The sequence below is a fragment of the Pan paniscus genome, chromosome 14 (assembly GCF_029289425.2).
Source record: "Pan paniscus chromosome 14, NHGRI_mPanPan1-v2.0_pri, whole genome shotgun sequence".
Lineage (NCBI taxonomy): Eukaryota > Metazoa > Chordata > Mammalia > Primates > Hominidae > Pan > Pan paniscus.
The window spans coordinates 40,855,347-40,872,257 of NC_073263.2; the positions used below are offsets into that span (position 1 = coordinate 40,855,347).

Consider the following 16,911-nt stretch of genomic DNA (forward strand, 5'->3'; position numbering starts at 1 on the left):
GCAATCGTAATCCTAAAACTGTTGCTCCTTTGAGCCTAATCAACAGATATTATAGGCTTTTATGGGGATATATGTAGGTTTCTTTGATTCAGCGTGTTTACGTAGGATATGTTATTAGACCTACGTTTAAAAAGATTTTCTTTTCCATGAGTTGTATGCTAAAGGAATATAGAGAAGTGCAGCATATCTTGAGTCTGTGATGGCTTGTATATGTGATTTGGGTTGTATTTAGAATCTTGCAATGAGAGAAGTTTTGGATTTTTCTGGAGATGAGTTTAAAACAGTGACTTAACTGATTATAGTATTTTGCCACCACAGAGTTTTAAATGTCATTTTTACCAAAATTGAAAGCAGCTTTAATATTGTTAATGCAGTTTTATTTATAACAAAATTTTAGAAGTTTGTTAGCATTTTACCATAGATAAAAGTTTTGATGCTATGAATCTCACCCATATTTACTGATAATAGGCACTTTAGAAGAGAGGCTTCAAATTTATGAAGAAATTAGTAAGCAGCACCCCAAAGCAATTACACCCAGAAGATTACCTTTGACTCTTGTCCCAGGTAATATTAAGATGTCTTTTATAATATTAATTATTTGTCAGAATTACTCAATGTTATTTATATTTCAGAAACGTGTTTCTGGTATAGAGTTTATGTTTACAGCAGTCTTGGAGTTGGGAGTGAACAGTTATGAGTTTGTATGTTAAGAGTGATACTTCAATGTGTAGTTAAATGTTGATTTTAATATTTGAAGTTATCTATATAAATATAAAACTGCTTTTCTTAAGTTGATCTCATAGAGGTAGAAAGAATGATAGATATCAGAGCTGGCAAGGGGAGTGTGGGGGAGAGATGAAGAGAGGTTGGTTAATGGGTACAAACATACAGTTAGATAGAAGGAATAAGTTTCAGTGTTTGCAGAGTAAGGGGACTGTAGTTAACAACAATATACTGTATATTTCAGGATAGCGAAAGAGAGGACTTGAAATGTTCGCAACACATAGAAATGATAAGTAATCGAGGCGATAGGTACCCTAAATACCCTGACTTGATCGTTACATGTTTTCTGTATGTAACAAAATATCATGTACTGCCTAAATATATATAAATAATATGTATTGGTAGAAAAACTGCTCTTCTTAATGTGACTTTTTAAAAAGCACCGTATTTAGAAGGTAAATTCCCTATAATTAGTGACAAATTATATGTGGTATCATGATTTGAGTGGTAAAAGTTTTGAAGTTTTTGTGTTTTTGTTTTTGTTTCCGAGACAAGATCTTGCTCTGTTACCAGGCTGGAGCTGGAGTGCAGTTGCACAATCACTGTAGCCTCAAACCCCTGGGCTTAAGCTATAGTTTTGAAGTTTTTGTCTTCTTTTTTGAGCATAAATTCAAAGAAATAGTTGTGAGCGTTTGCACCCACCATGGTGTTTTAAGAACAGAACATCATCATTCCCTCAGAGTTAACCACTTTCCCGAGTTTTGCTTTTTCTCATGCCATTACTTTTATTTTTAGAGCTCCATGTATTTTTGTATTCCTGAAAACAAAAACAGCTTTTGTACTTTATATAAATAGGAGTACTCCAGTATATATTCTGTGATTTGCTTTTATTGTACAAAATAGTATATTCATGACCTTGAGTCGAGTTATTGTATGTAGCTGAACTCATTTACTTTTGAGCTGCATAGGACGTAGACAGTATATTAGCTCTTCAGGTAGCTAATATCTTTGTTGAGTTTTTAAAAAATTATGTGTTTTTGTTGAAGTCTTTATTTTTAGTTGTAAGTGCTATAGATTATGAATTGTATATTGGGACTTCTGGTATTTCTTTTGACACAAGTCAGAGTCTAGAAAGCTAATACAACTTAAAAGTATTCTGGAGAGGCGAGGAGTTTATTTTCTATTCTCATAGTGGCAAATATTTGTTTAAATACTTGGGTTATAAGTTTATTTTTACCAAAATATTGATGAAAATTAAAAATTTTTAGTTGACTGACTTGTGAAATACCTTTTAGAAATGTATTTGATTAGACAGTAGATAGAAATTGATTTTAAAAATTCATTTTATACTATTGCATTTCAATTCCACATATGAAGAGTAGTGTTCTTCTGATCCTCCATTTTTTTGGTTTTGTTTTTGTAGAATACAGAGAGCAGATTTCTCTAATGTTTTCCAGGGAACATTAAGTCCAAGTGGATATTAATAGGCTTGGTGGGGAGGGTGTTAGTGTGCTTTTGCTGTTCTTCAGCCAAGTAAGTTTGGGAAACTGGGTTAGACACAGCTATCAGGTTTCTATAGGACTTCTCAGAGCTTTTAATATACACTTTGTGAATTTCAAAGATGGGAGTATATGTGTAGTGAGGAGTATTTTCCCTAATAAAAGTGTCTTGTGGAAGATGCTTAGGCTTACATTTCTGTATTTCTTCCTTCTCCTCTTTGTTTTAAAAAATAATAGCTTTTTGAAATATAATTCATATACCGTAAAACTCACTTTTAAAAAGTGTGCGCAATTCAGTGTTTTAGTATATTAATCATGTTGTGCAACCATCATCTCTGTCTGCTTTCAGAAATTTTTCATGACCCCAAAAAGAAACCCCATACCTATTTCACTCCCTGTCACCCCTCAACCACAGCACCTGGCAACCACAAATCTACTTTCTGTACCTATGGATTTGTCTGTTTTTGGACATTTCAAATAAATGGAATCATACCATATGTGGTCTTTAGTTTCTGACTTCTCCTCCTTTTATTGGTCTCAAGGTATATTTTGTGTTTCACAATATATTGTGTGTGTGTGGGATATTTCCTTAGGAGCTTTAAAATACATTCATATGCTTCTTAGGAAAGAAAGAAACGTCGCTTAGCTTTAAGATTACGAACAAGACTTCTTTGTTCTCTTTTCCTCATTTGGAACATGGGGCTTCAGGTTTATACTGCCTACATTTATTTCCATAGACAATATAAGTTTACTAAAAGCCCTCAATATGTGGCAGTATAGGGTAGGAAATATATTTTTACTGGAAGAACTTAGAGTTTTTTTTTTATTGTAAAGTGTGATTTAGGTTAAAGTGGAACCATCCTAGACTCTCTAGGACATGCTGTCTTTGAAATGCCATAGAAATCTTTTTACAAAACAGGTCTCAGTGGAGGGGTCTGATGGCATAGGCTTTCAAGGTCATCATCGCTTTGAGGTTCTGACAAATGTGTATTTACAAAGCTCCAGTGAATATATATAAAATTATGCAAATACTTAATTTTCTCTGTGCAAAGCTGAATATTTCATGATTTTTTTGCCTGTCTAGAAGTGCTTTTATGTGCAATTAGAAAGCCATCTTGGCATTATCAAAAGCAGTAAGATCTTCCTCAAGAAACATGATGCATCTTGAGAATGCAAGGTGGAAGTTTTGAAAAAGCCTTTCCATTTTTTAGATAAAAGGGCTTCATACCTACAGAACAATAAGGAAATTTTCTAACACCTGAAAATATTAAGCACTCTAAAAATAATGAAGGGATAAAGCTACTTTTCAAAACAATCAGTTCATCATGTTCCATTATGCACTGGCTGAAGGGTAGAGAGAGGGAAGGAAATAATCCAGAGTATTAAACATAGAATACTAATTAAATTTTGCTCCATTATTTAGAACGGATTTCCAGTGAATAAGAAACAGTCTATTCTTGCTGTTTACACTGATTATTTTAGAAATTCATGTAAATACGGACATCATGTTTTGGGGACATCATGCTAATGTATCTAGATGAGAATTATTCAGGTAACCTGTTTTGTGAGCAGTAATACTAAACAGGCACATAATAATTGACGGAAAAAATGAGATGGATAAATAATAAGTAATCTGGGGATATGGTATGTGACTGAGCAGTTGGGTAGCTGTGTAGGCTTCTCGTTTAGGTGATGCATTCACACAGTTGCAAATTAGGTAAAAAGAGTTTATAAGTGAAGTCTTTTTCTTGTCTGTCCCCTGGCAACTAAGTTTACTTTCCTGAAGACATCCATTGTGATCAGCTGATGGTGTATTCTTCTACAAATACATTGTGCATGTGTGAGCCAAAATATGTGTGGGAGATTTGTTTAAGGTCACCCCCCCACTGTGCTTTTTGCAAAAGTGCAGTAACATGGATTGATGGATTGCTGCGCACCTGGGTTTTCTTTTCACTTAACCTCGTATTTGGAGATTAGTCCTGGATCAGCACTTAAAGAGCTTCCCCATTCTTTTTCATACCTGCACAATCTAATCAAATTTGTCAATATGATCTGAATAGACTGAGAAAGTTGACCAAGGAGGAGTTCAGAGTGGCTTCTGCCACGAAGATAAAAGGCTTGTTTTCTCAGCGGGTGATCGCAAGAATAGAAAACAAAATATTAACTCTAAAATATAAAAACTGTCAGATATCAGAGAAGATAAGAGACATTTATTGAGTGATTACTACGTGGAAGACATTGTTTACTGTTATATTCTTATCTCGTTTGAGCCATACAAATGTACTCTTGAGGTCAGTGATGGTATTGCCTTCATTTTACAGTGATAAAACTAAGGTTTTTAATGGACAAGTTATTTGCCCAAGGTTGCACACAAATAAGTGGAGAAGTCTGCATTCCTCCAAGAAACAGCGTCTCTTGTTGTCTACCACAATATTGTTAATTTCGTTGTATACCAGAGGAATTACTGGAAAGGTTCGGTCTCTGAAACTATTTTTGATTTTTAAAGAAGCAGTGGTGTATAATTTAACCCAGGATGAAGTTTTATGTTGTCTTCATAATCTGTGATTTTTCAAAAGACCAGTATTTTGTGTATGATCTAATAAGAGATTAGAGATTATCTGAATACAATCTTTATAGTTAATGGAGTTAAATTTTTTATGACATCTAATTATATTGAGTATGCATGCATGTTTTGTTCAACATAGTCACAACAAATAAAAATAACCATTATGGGTTGTTAGATTTTGTTGTGCAGTGTTGTGATTCATTAAGAAACCATAGGAGGTCATTTCAGTCATCTTACTTGAGGCTAAATCATTCGTGACATACATGTGTTTTTTTTTTTTCTTCCCCAAATGATTAGGTAAATCCATGTCCTTATGTATTAGTCCATACTGTCAAAAAATTCTTGTATCTTTGTATTTAAAGTTAAAATTCTTTGAATATTCTCTGCTTTCAAAAGGTGATGACAAAAATCATTTCTGGGATTTAGCAATGAAAGAATTATTTACTTGATATTGCAAATAGGGTATTTATTTTAGTTGTAATGTTAGAATGCCCATGGCTCAGTCTAATGTCTAACATAAATTTATTTTACTTTTATTGTTGGTCTCACTCACTGAGATGTTAAGTTCTATTAAAAAAAAAATTTTTTTTTTAATTTTAATCACTGCTATATCCCCAATACCTAGAACAGTACCTGGCATGTAGTAAGTGCTTGACACATTATTGTGGAATGAATGAATGAGTGTTGAAGTAAATGACAAGTTGATTTGGGAAAACATTTGTAAACACCAGCTTAGTGTTTAAAAAGATCTTTTGGCTATCACTTGAATATAGTGCTGGTTACAGTAGTCTGCTGCAGAGTGCTTTATGCATATCTGCAGGGTTTTGAGCTGTAGACTGAGTGTGCTAGTCAGTGAGAGATTAGGAAAGATATTTGATATTGTGCTAAATTCAGAATGGATAGTTGATAACTTTTACTTAAAACTATGACTTTTTGGGTTTATAAATTGGATAGGAGCATAATTGCTTCTGAAGGAGCTTTATTTTTATTTAGAAAATCATTTTAAGAATTGTTTGCGTGAACCAAAGAATAACAAAGTACGCTTTTGTTTCTAGGTGAAAGATTTAGAGAACTAATGGATAAGTTCCTGAGGGTTAACTTCAGTAAAGGCTGCCCACCCTTGTTTACTACTTTGAAATCTTTATATTACAATACAGAAAAGGTAAAATTTGGTATTTATTCAGATTTGCTATAGTCTTTTTTACTAAATTGTAGAAAGATGTCCATGTAAATAATGTGCTATTACTTAATCATTTTCTTTGTTTCAGTAATGTTACCTTACTTTCAGTCTGATGTACTGAAATTACATGCCTGTAGTATAAGTAATATCAAAGTAAAGGGTTTATGAAAGCACTAAGATTATAAAGGTTGTTTATTTTTAATGGGTATACTTTTTTTTAGTAGGATTTTAAATTTGACATTGTTACCGAAGGTATATATTTATTTTGTGATTATTATTTTATGGTACAGTTATGGATTTTTAAATTAGTTATGCATGCTTTTAAAGTTAGAGCTTGGATAATTGAGTTAGTGCAACAGTAAAATGCAATTTGGTCAAATTACTGGTACAAATTACTAGGTTTAATCAGTAGGCTACATTTTAATAAATACAGGTTTAGCTAGTTCTGGAATAAAGAATTGTCTTTCTGCTTTTTAAAATTAGAAAATAAGCCAGGTATGGTGGCTCACGCCTGTAATCCTAGCACTTTGGGAGGCTGAGGTAGGCAGATCACGAGGTCAGCAAATTGAGACTACCCTGGCGAACACGGTGAAACCCCATCTCTACTAAGAATACAAAAAATTAGCTGGGCGTGGTGGCGGGCGCCTGTAGTCCCAGCTACCCGGAAGCTTGAGGCAGGAGAATGGTGTGAACCTGGGAGGCAGAGCTTGAAGTGAGCCGAGATCGCGCCACTGCACTCCAGCCTGAGTGACAGAGCGAGACTCCGTCTCAAAAAAAAAAAAAATTTCGAAAATAGGCACCTAAATCTTGGTCTTAAATTAGAAAGATAATTAAAAGTTAATAGAAAGCAAGTTATACTTTTATTTCCAAGTGTTGCTTCTTATTAAAGTCTAAAATCTTGTTGTCTTTTCTATAGTCAGTTTTTTAAAGTTACTACTGGATAAGGAAAAGATTTTATTAGAAATGCCAAAAAAATTTTAGTTAAGCTTCTGTCATATTTATTTAGCTTTGATTCATAATAATTTGTAAATTTGCAGTAATTGTGAATAATACAATGTTGGAAACATCAGTTATAGATATAGCTGATTGGCATTTTCCTACCTGTGGCAGCAGGTTTCATAAACAAAAGAAACAACTGATGATATCTAGTACCCAGTTAGAAAAAAACATCATTTATGTTAAAAAAAAACAAAAAAAACAAAAAACCCTTACAATTCCTTAATGTCTGTTATATGGTCTATTTGACTGCAGTGTTTCTGCTGTCAGTTTTTTGAGAGATAGTGATTGATTTCTGTGTAAACATGTACCCGGTGCCTGCCAATAATTTCTCTAGATTATTTAACATTGGGTAAAATTCTTTTGTTCTTTTTTGGTGAGGGTGACAGAGAAGAAGGGTTAGATGAAATGCCAGAAATAAAAAGAAATCTTATGTATGTGAATTAGAGTACTTCTTTTATAACAGTCTTGCAGCAGCTACTGATTACAGTGGACATTAAAGGATTTGTTTCTCTTAAGCTATCACGGGGCTTTCACAGGGTGTTGTTCACAGGGCATAGGCTTTTTACTTTTTAAAAATTCTTCTAATATTGATCCAAAGTTGCCATTACAAAAATGCTAAACTTTTTTTTGGTATTTTATATAAAGCATGAAAATTATATTTTTGAATAAGGCACTGAGAATACACTAATTCATATAGGAACCATCTCTTTAGTGTTAATTTTAAAGCAAGCAACAGGAATGCTATTTTATTAGAAATGCCAGAAGACCAAGTGTGTTTGCAAAATGAATTAAACTGCAGAAAATTGAGCTCCAGTTATCTGAATTTAGTATAGTGAGAAAAAATTTGCAAGTCTAAGAACTGTTTCTCAAATAATTTTGGCCACATGTATCTGTGATTTACTCATGAGACCATTTTATTTATTTTATTTTTTAATATTTATTTTTCAATTAAATTTTGTAAGTTTTGTGTTTGACTTTTTTTGTAGTTTCAAAAAAATTATTTCAATAGATTTTGGGGAGTAGGTGGTATTTGGTTACACGGATAAGTTCTATAGTGGTGATTTCTGAGATTTTTGGTACACCCATCACCTGAGCAGTGTGCACTGCACCCCAGGAAACCATTTTTAAAACTGCACATTTCTAACCAGCAGTAAGACCTGTTTTTAGTAGTTAGCTGGATTTTTAACTTTCGAGGAAGGATTTCAAGGAGGTGAAGTATGATAAACAGCTATTGTTTGTAAGTTTCCAAATATTAAAGAGTAATTCCTGTTGGTATCATGAAAATGAACTTGTCTTTTGAAGTTAGTTTAGAATGTAGTACAGTTGCAGCCGTCTGCTTTCCTTTTGTTATTTACCCAGTAGTCATTCAGGAGCAGGTTGTTCAGTTTCCATGTAGTTGTGCGGTTTTGAGTGAGGTTCCCCCCCCCACCGAGACGGAGTCTCTCTCATCGCGCCCAGGCTGGAGTGCAGTGGTGCGATCTCGGCTCACTGCAAGCTCTGCCTCCCGGGTTCACGCCATTCTCCTGCCTCAGTCTCCAGATCAGCTGGGACTGCAGGCGCCTGCCACCGTGCCTGGCTAATTTTTTTTGTATTTTTTAGTAGAGACGGGGTTTCACCGTGGTCTCCATCTCCTGACCTCGTGATACACCCGCCTCGGCCTCCCAAAGTGCTGGGATTACAGGCGTGAGCCACCGCGCCCAGCTTGAGTTTCTTAATCCTGAGTTCTAAGTTGATTGCACTGTGGTCTGAGAGACAGTTTGTTGTGATATGTTTTCTTTTACGAAATGCTGAAGAGTGCTTTACTTCCAGTTATGCGGTCAATTTTAGAATAAGTGCGATGTGGTGCTGAGAAGAGTGTATATTCTGTTGATTTGGGGTGGAGAGTTCTGTAGATGTCTATTAGGTCTGCTTGGTACAGCAATGAGTTCAAGTCCTGGATATTTAGGTTGCTATATATAGCATAGGGATTCCAGTATGTTTCATGCTTTACTGAAATAGTATCATTTTTACTGAAGATAATGGTAAGAATATTTCTAACTTAATTTTTTGTGGATATCATCTCATTGAAAATATCAGTTGTGTATTTATAGGTAATAACCAACTTTAAATGTTCTGGTAATATGTACTGTTTTCTTCTTACAAGTGATTACAAGAAAAAGGGGACAACTTGCCAGCCGTGGTGGCTCATGCCTGTAATCCAGCACTTTGGGAGGCTGAGGTGGGAGGATTGCTTGAGATCAGGAGTTCAAGACAAGCCTGGCGACATAACAAGACTCCGTCTCTACAAAAAATGAAGACAATTAGTTGGTCATAGTAGCTACTTGGAAGGCTGAGGTGGGAGGATCTCTTGAGCCTTGGAGGTCAAGGTTGCAGTGACCTGTGATCAGGCCACTGCACTCCAGCCTGTGCCACAGACTTGAGACCCTATCTAAGAAAAAAATAAGAACACCTCCTACTTTTAGAGAATAACTGTTAAGTACTTGAAGTGCACAGATGTTTTCATCTGTCACTTTGTATTGTAGTCTCTCACATATTGTATCAGACCAAACCTTTTTTTTTTTTCTTTTTTTTTCTTTTTTTGAGACGGAGTCTCACTCTGTCGCCCAGGCTGGAGTGCAGTGGCGCAATCTCTGCTCACTGTAAGCTCCACCTCCTGGGTTCGTGCCATTCTCCTGCCTCAGCCTCCCGAGTAGCTGGGACTACAGGCGCCCGCTACCATGCCCGGCTAATTTTTTTGTACTTTTAGTAGAGACGGGGTTTCACTGCGTTCGCCAGGATGGTCTCGATCTTCTGACCTCATGATCCGCCCGCCTCGGCCTCCCAAAGTGCAGGGATTACAGGCGTGAGCCACCGCACCCGGCCTCTCTCTCTTTTTTTTTTTTTTGAGACAGAGTCTTGCTCTGCTGCCCAGGCCGGAGTGCAGTGGCGCGCTCTCGGCTCACTGCAACTTCAGCCTCCCAGGTTCAAGCGAGCCTCCTGCCTCAGCCTCCCGAGTAGCTGGGACTACAGGAGCACACTGCCATGCCTGGCTAATTTTTTGTAGTTTAGTAGAGACAGGTTTTCCTCGTGTTGCCCAGGCTGGTCTCGAACTCCTGAGCGCAAGCAATCCGCCATCCTTGGCCTCCCAAAGTTCCAGGGTTACAGACGTGAACCATCGCGCCTGGCCCAGACCAAACTTTTATTATGAATAATTGCTTACTGGCTCTATAGAATAGTGTCCATTTCTTCTAAGTGTGAATAAAGAACCTTGCCTAGTAATCTTTTTGATTGGGTCTCAATCCTTCTGTTCCCGAGTTGGCATAACAGCAATAATAAAAAATCAAAACTAGAAACAAACAACTAACATAGTATTCACAACATCTGTAGCAGCTTAATGAGAAGATTTTATATGTACCATAGTCTGCTGGTGGTCTAGTCATAATGCCAACAAATTATTTCTGTAACACCCATAGATAAGTTGTCCAGTGGGACAGTGAGTGAGGTGTTTGACCAGCCATTTCATATGGTACACAACTAATGTGTGTTGTGTATTACCATTTCACATTGATGATATTTATAAGGAATCTTATCTCCTCACTTTTCTGTTGGCATTTGTGTAAGTTTGTAGCACTCTTCCATCAGTTTCCATGTTCTCAAATAGTAAAAGTGCTGAGTAACTTGGCACAAAAGTTTAGAAGTAATTTTTCATCAAAAAAGTGCTATAATTACAATATAGAAAATTTGGAAAACAGAGGAAAGATCTTAAAAAATGGGAGGGAAGCCCAAACAAAATCCAATTGTAAACTGCCACATGACTATACAATTTAAGAGCATTTACACATTTATTTATTTGTTTTATAAATAAGTGAAATAGCATCTTGATCTGTCTCTCAGGCTGGAGAGCAATGAATGGCCCAATCGTAGCTCACTGTAGCCTTGACTTCCTGGATTCAAATGATCCTTCCGTCTCAGCCTCTTGAGTAGACGCGTGCCACAATGCCTAGTTAATTTTTTAATTTGTAGAGATTGGGTCTTGCTGTATTGTTCACGCTGATCTCAAACTTCTGGACTCAAGTGATTCTCCTGCCTTAGAATCCCAATGCACTGCGATTACAGGTGTGAGCCACCACGCCTAGCTCTAAGAGCATTTTAAATGTAATTCCTTTCACAGTTTTTTTTTACTGTGTATTTAATTGTGGTGTATCTATGCAGCTGTAGTCATTTTGACCATAAATTTTGTTCTTCATTTCCCCCCTAGCAGTTTCTTTTTTAAAATTTGTTTTTGTTTTTGGTTTTTTTGTTTGGAGTCTCGCTCTGTCACCAGGCTGGAGTGCAGTGGCACCATCTCGGCTCACTGCAACCTCCGCCTCTGGGTTCAAGTGATTCTCCTGCCTCAGCCTCCCGAGTAGCTGGGACTACAGGCGCACACCGCCACGCCCGGCTAATTTTATTTAATTTTTTTGTATTTTAGTAGAGACGGGGTTTTACCATGTTGCCCAGGCTGGTCTCGAACTCCTGAGCTCAGGCAGTCTGCCCGCCTTGGCCTCCCAAAGTGCTAGGATTACAGGCGTGAGCCACTGCACCCGGCCTAGAAATTTTTTTATAGAGGTGGGTCTCACTGTTGCCCAGGCTGGTCTCAAAATCTTGGACTCGAGAGATTTGCCTGCCTTGGCCTCCCAAAGTGCTGAGATTGTAGGTGTGAACCTACACCCACCTCCCTGCCCCAGCAGTTTCATAAGCTTTTACTGTGTTGTTATATAATCTTCATTATCCTTTTTAGTTATTACATAACCTTTTAGAACCATCCCTCCATTGTTTGGTTTTTCAAGTTATTATTATTATTAAATATCTTTATACTAGCTTTGCTTAGGATTATTTTCTTCTCATATTTTCTTCTCTCAGAGTCATTGAGTGGATAAAGGACATGAACATTTTTGTGGTTCTTGATAAACACAGATAAATTCATTTTTCACAAGGTTGTAAACATCAATTTGTATTCCCACTAGCAGTGTGCCTGAAATATTTCCTGTCTTGTGTTTGTTTTTCTGTTTTTGTTTTCACATGGAAATGTTAAAAATTTAGTGGAACCGGATTTGGTGATTTTTATTTCTGTTGTGGAAGTTCATCTGTTGTTTTAAAACCATCTTGGAAAGTCCTCTTTAGAGCAGTACTTCTTAATGAGGGTGTTGGGGAGTGGATTTTTTCCCCTTGGGACATTTTACAATGTCTAGAGAGGTTTTTGATTGTCACTGCAGTGAGGTGAGGTGTGCTACTGGCATCCAGTGTGTGGAGGCCAGGGATGCTGCTAAACATTCCACAAGGTACAGGACAGCCTTCCTAACAAAGAATTCTACTGTTGACGTGTTGGGCTAGATAATTCTTTGTAATGTAGGGCTGTCCTATGCATTGTAGGATGTTTAGCAAACTCCCTGGCCTCTACCATCAAGATGTCAGTAGCTTCCCCACCAGTATTTTTGTTTTGGTAACAGCTTTATTGAGATATAATTAATATATCATAAAATTTACCTATTAAAAGTATACAGTTCAATGTATATTCACAGAGTTGTGCAATCATCACTGCAATGTAATATTTTGTCATCCCCCAAAGAGACTCCATATCCTTTAGCTGTAATTCTCTCACAGCCTTCACGTCCCTCTCAGCTATAGGCAACCATTAGCCTACTTTCTGTCTATGGATTTCCCAGTCTGGACCTTTTATATAAATGGACTTATCTAATATATAGTCTTTTTGGGTCTGGCTTCTTTTACTTAATATTTTTATCCGCAATTGTAGCATGAATCAGTACTTCATTCCCTTTTATGACCAAGTAACATTCCATTTTATGGATATACCACATTGATTGTTTCTACCTTTTGGTTATTTTGAATAATGCTGCTGTGAACTTTGGTGTACAAGTTTTTGTGTAGACATGCTTCCATTTCTCTTAGGTGTGTATCTGGGAATGGAATTGCTGAGTCAAATGGTAACTCTATGTTTAAACTTTTAAGGAACTGTCAGACTCTTTTTCCAAAGTTCCTCCACCATTTTACATTCTCACAAGCAGTATACGAGGGTTCTGATTTCTGCACATCCTCATTAACACTTGTTGTTATTGATGATAGCCATCATAGTGGGTGTGAAATGGTAATTTCTTGAGGTTTTGCTTTGCATTTCCTGATTACTGTTGGTATTATCTTTTATGTGCTTATTGGCCTTTGTATATGTTCTTTGGGGAAATGTCATTCATTTTCTTTGCCCATTTTTAGATTGGGTTATTTCTCTTTTTATTGTTCAGTTTAAGGAAGTTTTGTTTTTGTGGGGTTTTTAGGTTTTTTTCGTTGTTTGTTTTTTTGAGGCAGGGTCTCACTCTGTCACCCAGGCTGGAGTACAGTGGTGCGATCTCACCTCACTGCAACCTTGACCTCCTTGGCTCAGGTGATCCTCCCACCTCCACTTCCTGAGTATCTGGGACTACAGGCATGTGCTACCGTGCCTGGCTCATTTTTTATAGAGACAGGGTTTCACCATTTGCCCAGGCTGGTCTTAAATTCCTGGACTCAAGCAATCTGTTCGCCTCACCCTTCCAAAGTGTTGGGATTACAGGCGTGAGCCAGCACGCCGGGCCAGAAGTTTTAAAAATATATTCTAGATACAAGTCTCTCATCAGATACATTACGTGAAAATATGTTCTGTTCTGCTACGGGTTGTCTTTTCATTTTCTTAATGGTGTCATTCGATGCACAAAAATTTTTAATTTGGATGAAGTCTAGCATATCTTTTTTTTCCTTTTGTTGCTCATGCTTTCTGGTCTTATCTAAAAACCATTTCCAAGTCCAACGTCATGAAGATTTATAAACATGTTTACTTCTAAGAGTTTGCATTGAGGCATTCACTCTGAGTTCATTTTGTATATGGTGTGGTAGGAGTCCAGATTCATTCTTTTGTGTGTGACTATCCAGTTTTCCAGCACCATTCGTTGAAGAGACTGTTCTTTCCCTGTTGAACGATCTTGGCAGCCTTGTCTAAAAAAGATTAACCATAAATGCGAGGGTTCACCTCTGGACTCTCAAGTCTGTTCCACTGATGTGTATGACTGTCTTTATTGTTTTCTATTATTCTTTTATGAGATTGTTATTCAGGTGCAGCCACAATAGGAGACACTGGAGAGGCTCAGGAAAAAACAAAGTTTATCATACAGGTCCTAGAGACGAGGCATGCTGTGCCATGCCATGCTGGGCCACTTGGGGAAGACACTAGGGTGGTTAGGAGGGAGGGGAAGGATTAGGCTACTGCCTTCATCGAGGTTTCCTTAGGGTAGGGCAGGGCGAACAGTTTAGTTTGAATAATTTTGGCATACTTTAGACTGGCGGGGTGGTCTCGTTGCCTGGCACCTGGCTCTGGGATGATTAGGTAGAGGAGTAGTGCCTCTTGGGGTATAAGGGCCAGATAGAGGAGATATGGCTCTGGATTTTGAATAGCTTGCATATTAAAGACATACTCCCAGCTGGGCCCTTTGTTATCTTTAAGAATTGGCTAGACCTTGGAGGGACAATTTCTCAAATAGCTAGAAAGGTTCTTTAACATGTTAAACATCAGTATACAAGAAAAGCTAAAAGTCCATCTGTGCCAGTGCCATACTGTCTTGCTTACTGTAGCAGTGTGGTAAGTTTTGAAATTAGGAAGTGTGAGCCGGGCGCGGTGGCTCACGCCTGTAATCCCAGCACTTTGGGAGGCTGAGGTGGGTGGATCACGAGGTCAAGAGATCAAGACCATCCTGGCCAACATGGTGAAACCCCATCTCTACTAAAAATACAAAAATCAGCTGGCTTGGTGGCAGGCATCTACAGTCCCAGCTGCTCGGGAGGCTGAGACAGGAGAATCACTTGAACCCAGGAGGCGGAGTTTGCAGTGAGCCGAGATTGAGCCACTACACTCCAGCGTGGTGACAGAGCGAGACTCCGTCTCAAACAACAACAACAACAACAACAACAACAACAACAACAACAAAAGAAATCAGGAAGTGTGACTCCTCCTACTTTGTTCTTCAAGACTATTTTTTAATTATGTTTGTTTTTCAAGACTATTTTGGTTATTCAGGGTTCCTTTTATTTCCATTTGAATTTTAGGATTGGCTTTTCTATTTCTGCAAAGCAGCCATCTGGGATTTTGATAGGGATTTTGTTGAATCTGCAGATCATTTTGGAAGCATCCTCAACTTAACAATATTAAGTCAATCTTTGAACATGGGATGTCTTTCTTTGTATTTAGGTCTTTGATTTCTTTCAACCAGTGTTTTGTAATTTTTATTGTACAAGTCTTGTGCATCTTATGTTAAATTTGTTCCTAAGCATGCCATTCTTTTTGATGGTAGTCTAGATGAAATTGTTTTTATAATTTCATTTTTGGATTATTTGCTAGTATATGGAAATACAGTTGATTTTTGTATGTTGATTTTGTCTTCTGAAACCTTGCTGAACTTGTTTATTCGTTGCTATAGATGTTTTAACAGATTCCTTAGGATTTTCTATGTGCAAGATCATGTCATCTGCAAATAGATAGTTTTAGTTCTTTCTTTCCAATCCATACCCTTTTTATTTCATTTTCTTGACTAATCGCCCTGGGTACCTTCAGTACAATATTGACTGGAAGTGGTGAGAGTTCTTTGTCTTGTTCCTGCTCTTAGAGGAAGAGCATCTAGATTTTTCACCATTAAGTATTGTGTTAGCTGTGGGTTTTTCATATATGTCCTTTGTAATGTCAAGGAAGTTCCCTTCAACTCCTAGTTTATTGTGCATTTTTATCACGAAAGTCTGTTACTGAGTTCTGTCACATGCTTTTTCTGTGTTAAGATGATTATGTAGGTTTTTAAAAAAAAATCTATTGATATATGGTATATTTACATTAATTGATTTCAGATGTTAAACCAATTTTTATTTTTATTTTTCAAGATGGAATCTCACTCTGTCACCCGGGCTGGAGTGCAGTGGCACGATCTCGGCTCACTGCAACCTCCACCTCGTGGGTTCAAGCTATTCTCCTGCCTCGGTCTCCCAAGTAGCTGGGACTACCGGCGTGCACCACCATACCTGAGCAGTTCTTCTATTTTTTAGTAGAAACGGGATTTCACTATGTTGGACAGGCTGGTCTTGAACTCCTGATCTCAGGTGATGCACCCACCTTTCAAAGTGCTGGGGTTACAGGCGTGAGCCACCACTCCTGGCTGATGTTAAACCAGTCTTGCATTGCTGGGTGAAAGCCTACTTGGTCATGGTGGGTAATTCTTTTTCCATATTGATGGGTTCGATTTGCTAGTGTTTTGTTGAGGATATTGCATTTATATTCCTAAGAGATAAAGGTCTAGTTTTCTTTTCATGTCTTTATCAGATTTTGCTATCAGGGTGATACTGGCCTCATAATGAATTGGGAAATGTTCTCTCCTCTTTTTTTTTTGGCGGTGGGGGAAGAGTTTGTGAAGAATTGGTATTATTATTTCTTTAAATGTGTGGTAGAACTTACCATTTACCAGTGAAGTCATATGGGCCTGGACTTTTCTTTGTGGGTAGTTTTTTATTATGTATTCAAACTCTTCATTACTGTTTTTTTCAGATTTTCTATTTCTTCTTGACTGGCTTTTGGAAATTCATGGTTTTAGATATTTGTCTACTTCGTCTATGTTATACAGCATTGGCATATGTGTGTCATAGTCTGTTATTTCTATAAAGTCAGTGGTAATATCCCGTCTTACCATTTTTGGTTTTAATATTTTGAGTGTTCTCTGTTTTTTACTTTGTCAGTCTAGCTAAAGGTTTGCCAGTTTTCTTGATCTAAAGAGCCAGGTTTTGGGTTTGTTGACTTTCCTCCTCTATTTCATTAATTTTCACTTTATTGTGTCCTTTTGCTTGTTTTAGGTTTAATTTGGTCTTTTTTTCTAATTTTTTTTTCTTTTTCTTTTTTAAATCTTTGT

General features: G+C 37.1%; 1 protein-coding gene across 6 annotated transcripts in view; it reads left to right on the top strand.

Annotated features, from left to right (window-relative positions):
• The window catches only part of NAA16 (N-alpha-acetyltransferase 16, NatA auxiliary subunit), a 64,918-nt gene that overhangs the window by 20,294 nt on the left and 27,713 nt on the right, over positions 1–16,911 (top strand). For 4 of the 6 annotated variants that reach the window (XR_008954753.2, XM_003806898.5, XM_057299659.2 and 1 more), the window contains exons 8-9: positions 469–564; positions 5,844–5,950. Coding sequence is in view for 5 of the 6 variants with exons in the window: in XM_003806898.5 (XP_003806946.1) it covers positions 469–564; positions 5,844–5,950 (203 nt within the window). In the remaining variant the exon portion in view is untranslated. The remainder of the gene's footprint in view (positions 1–468; positions 565–5,843; positions 5,951–16,911) is intronic. The other 2 variants (XM_057299660.2, XM_034936628.3) reach the window with 1 other exon arrangement.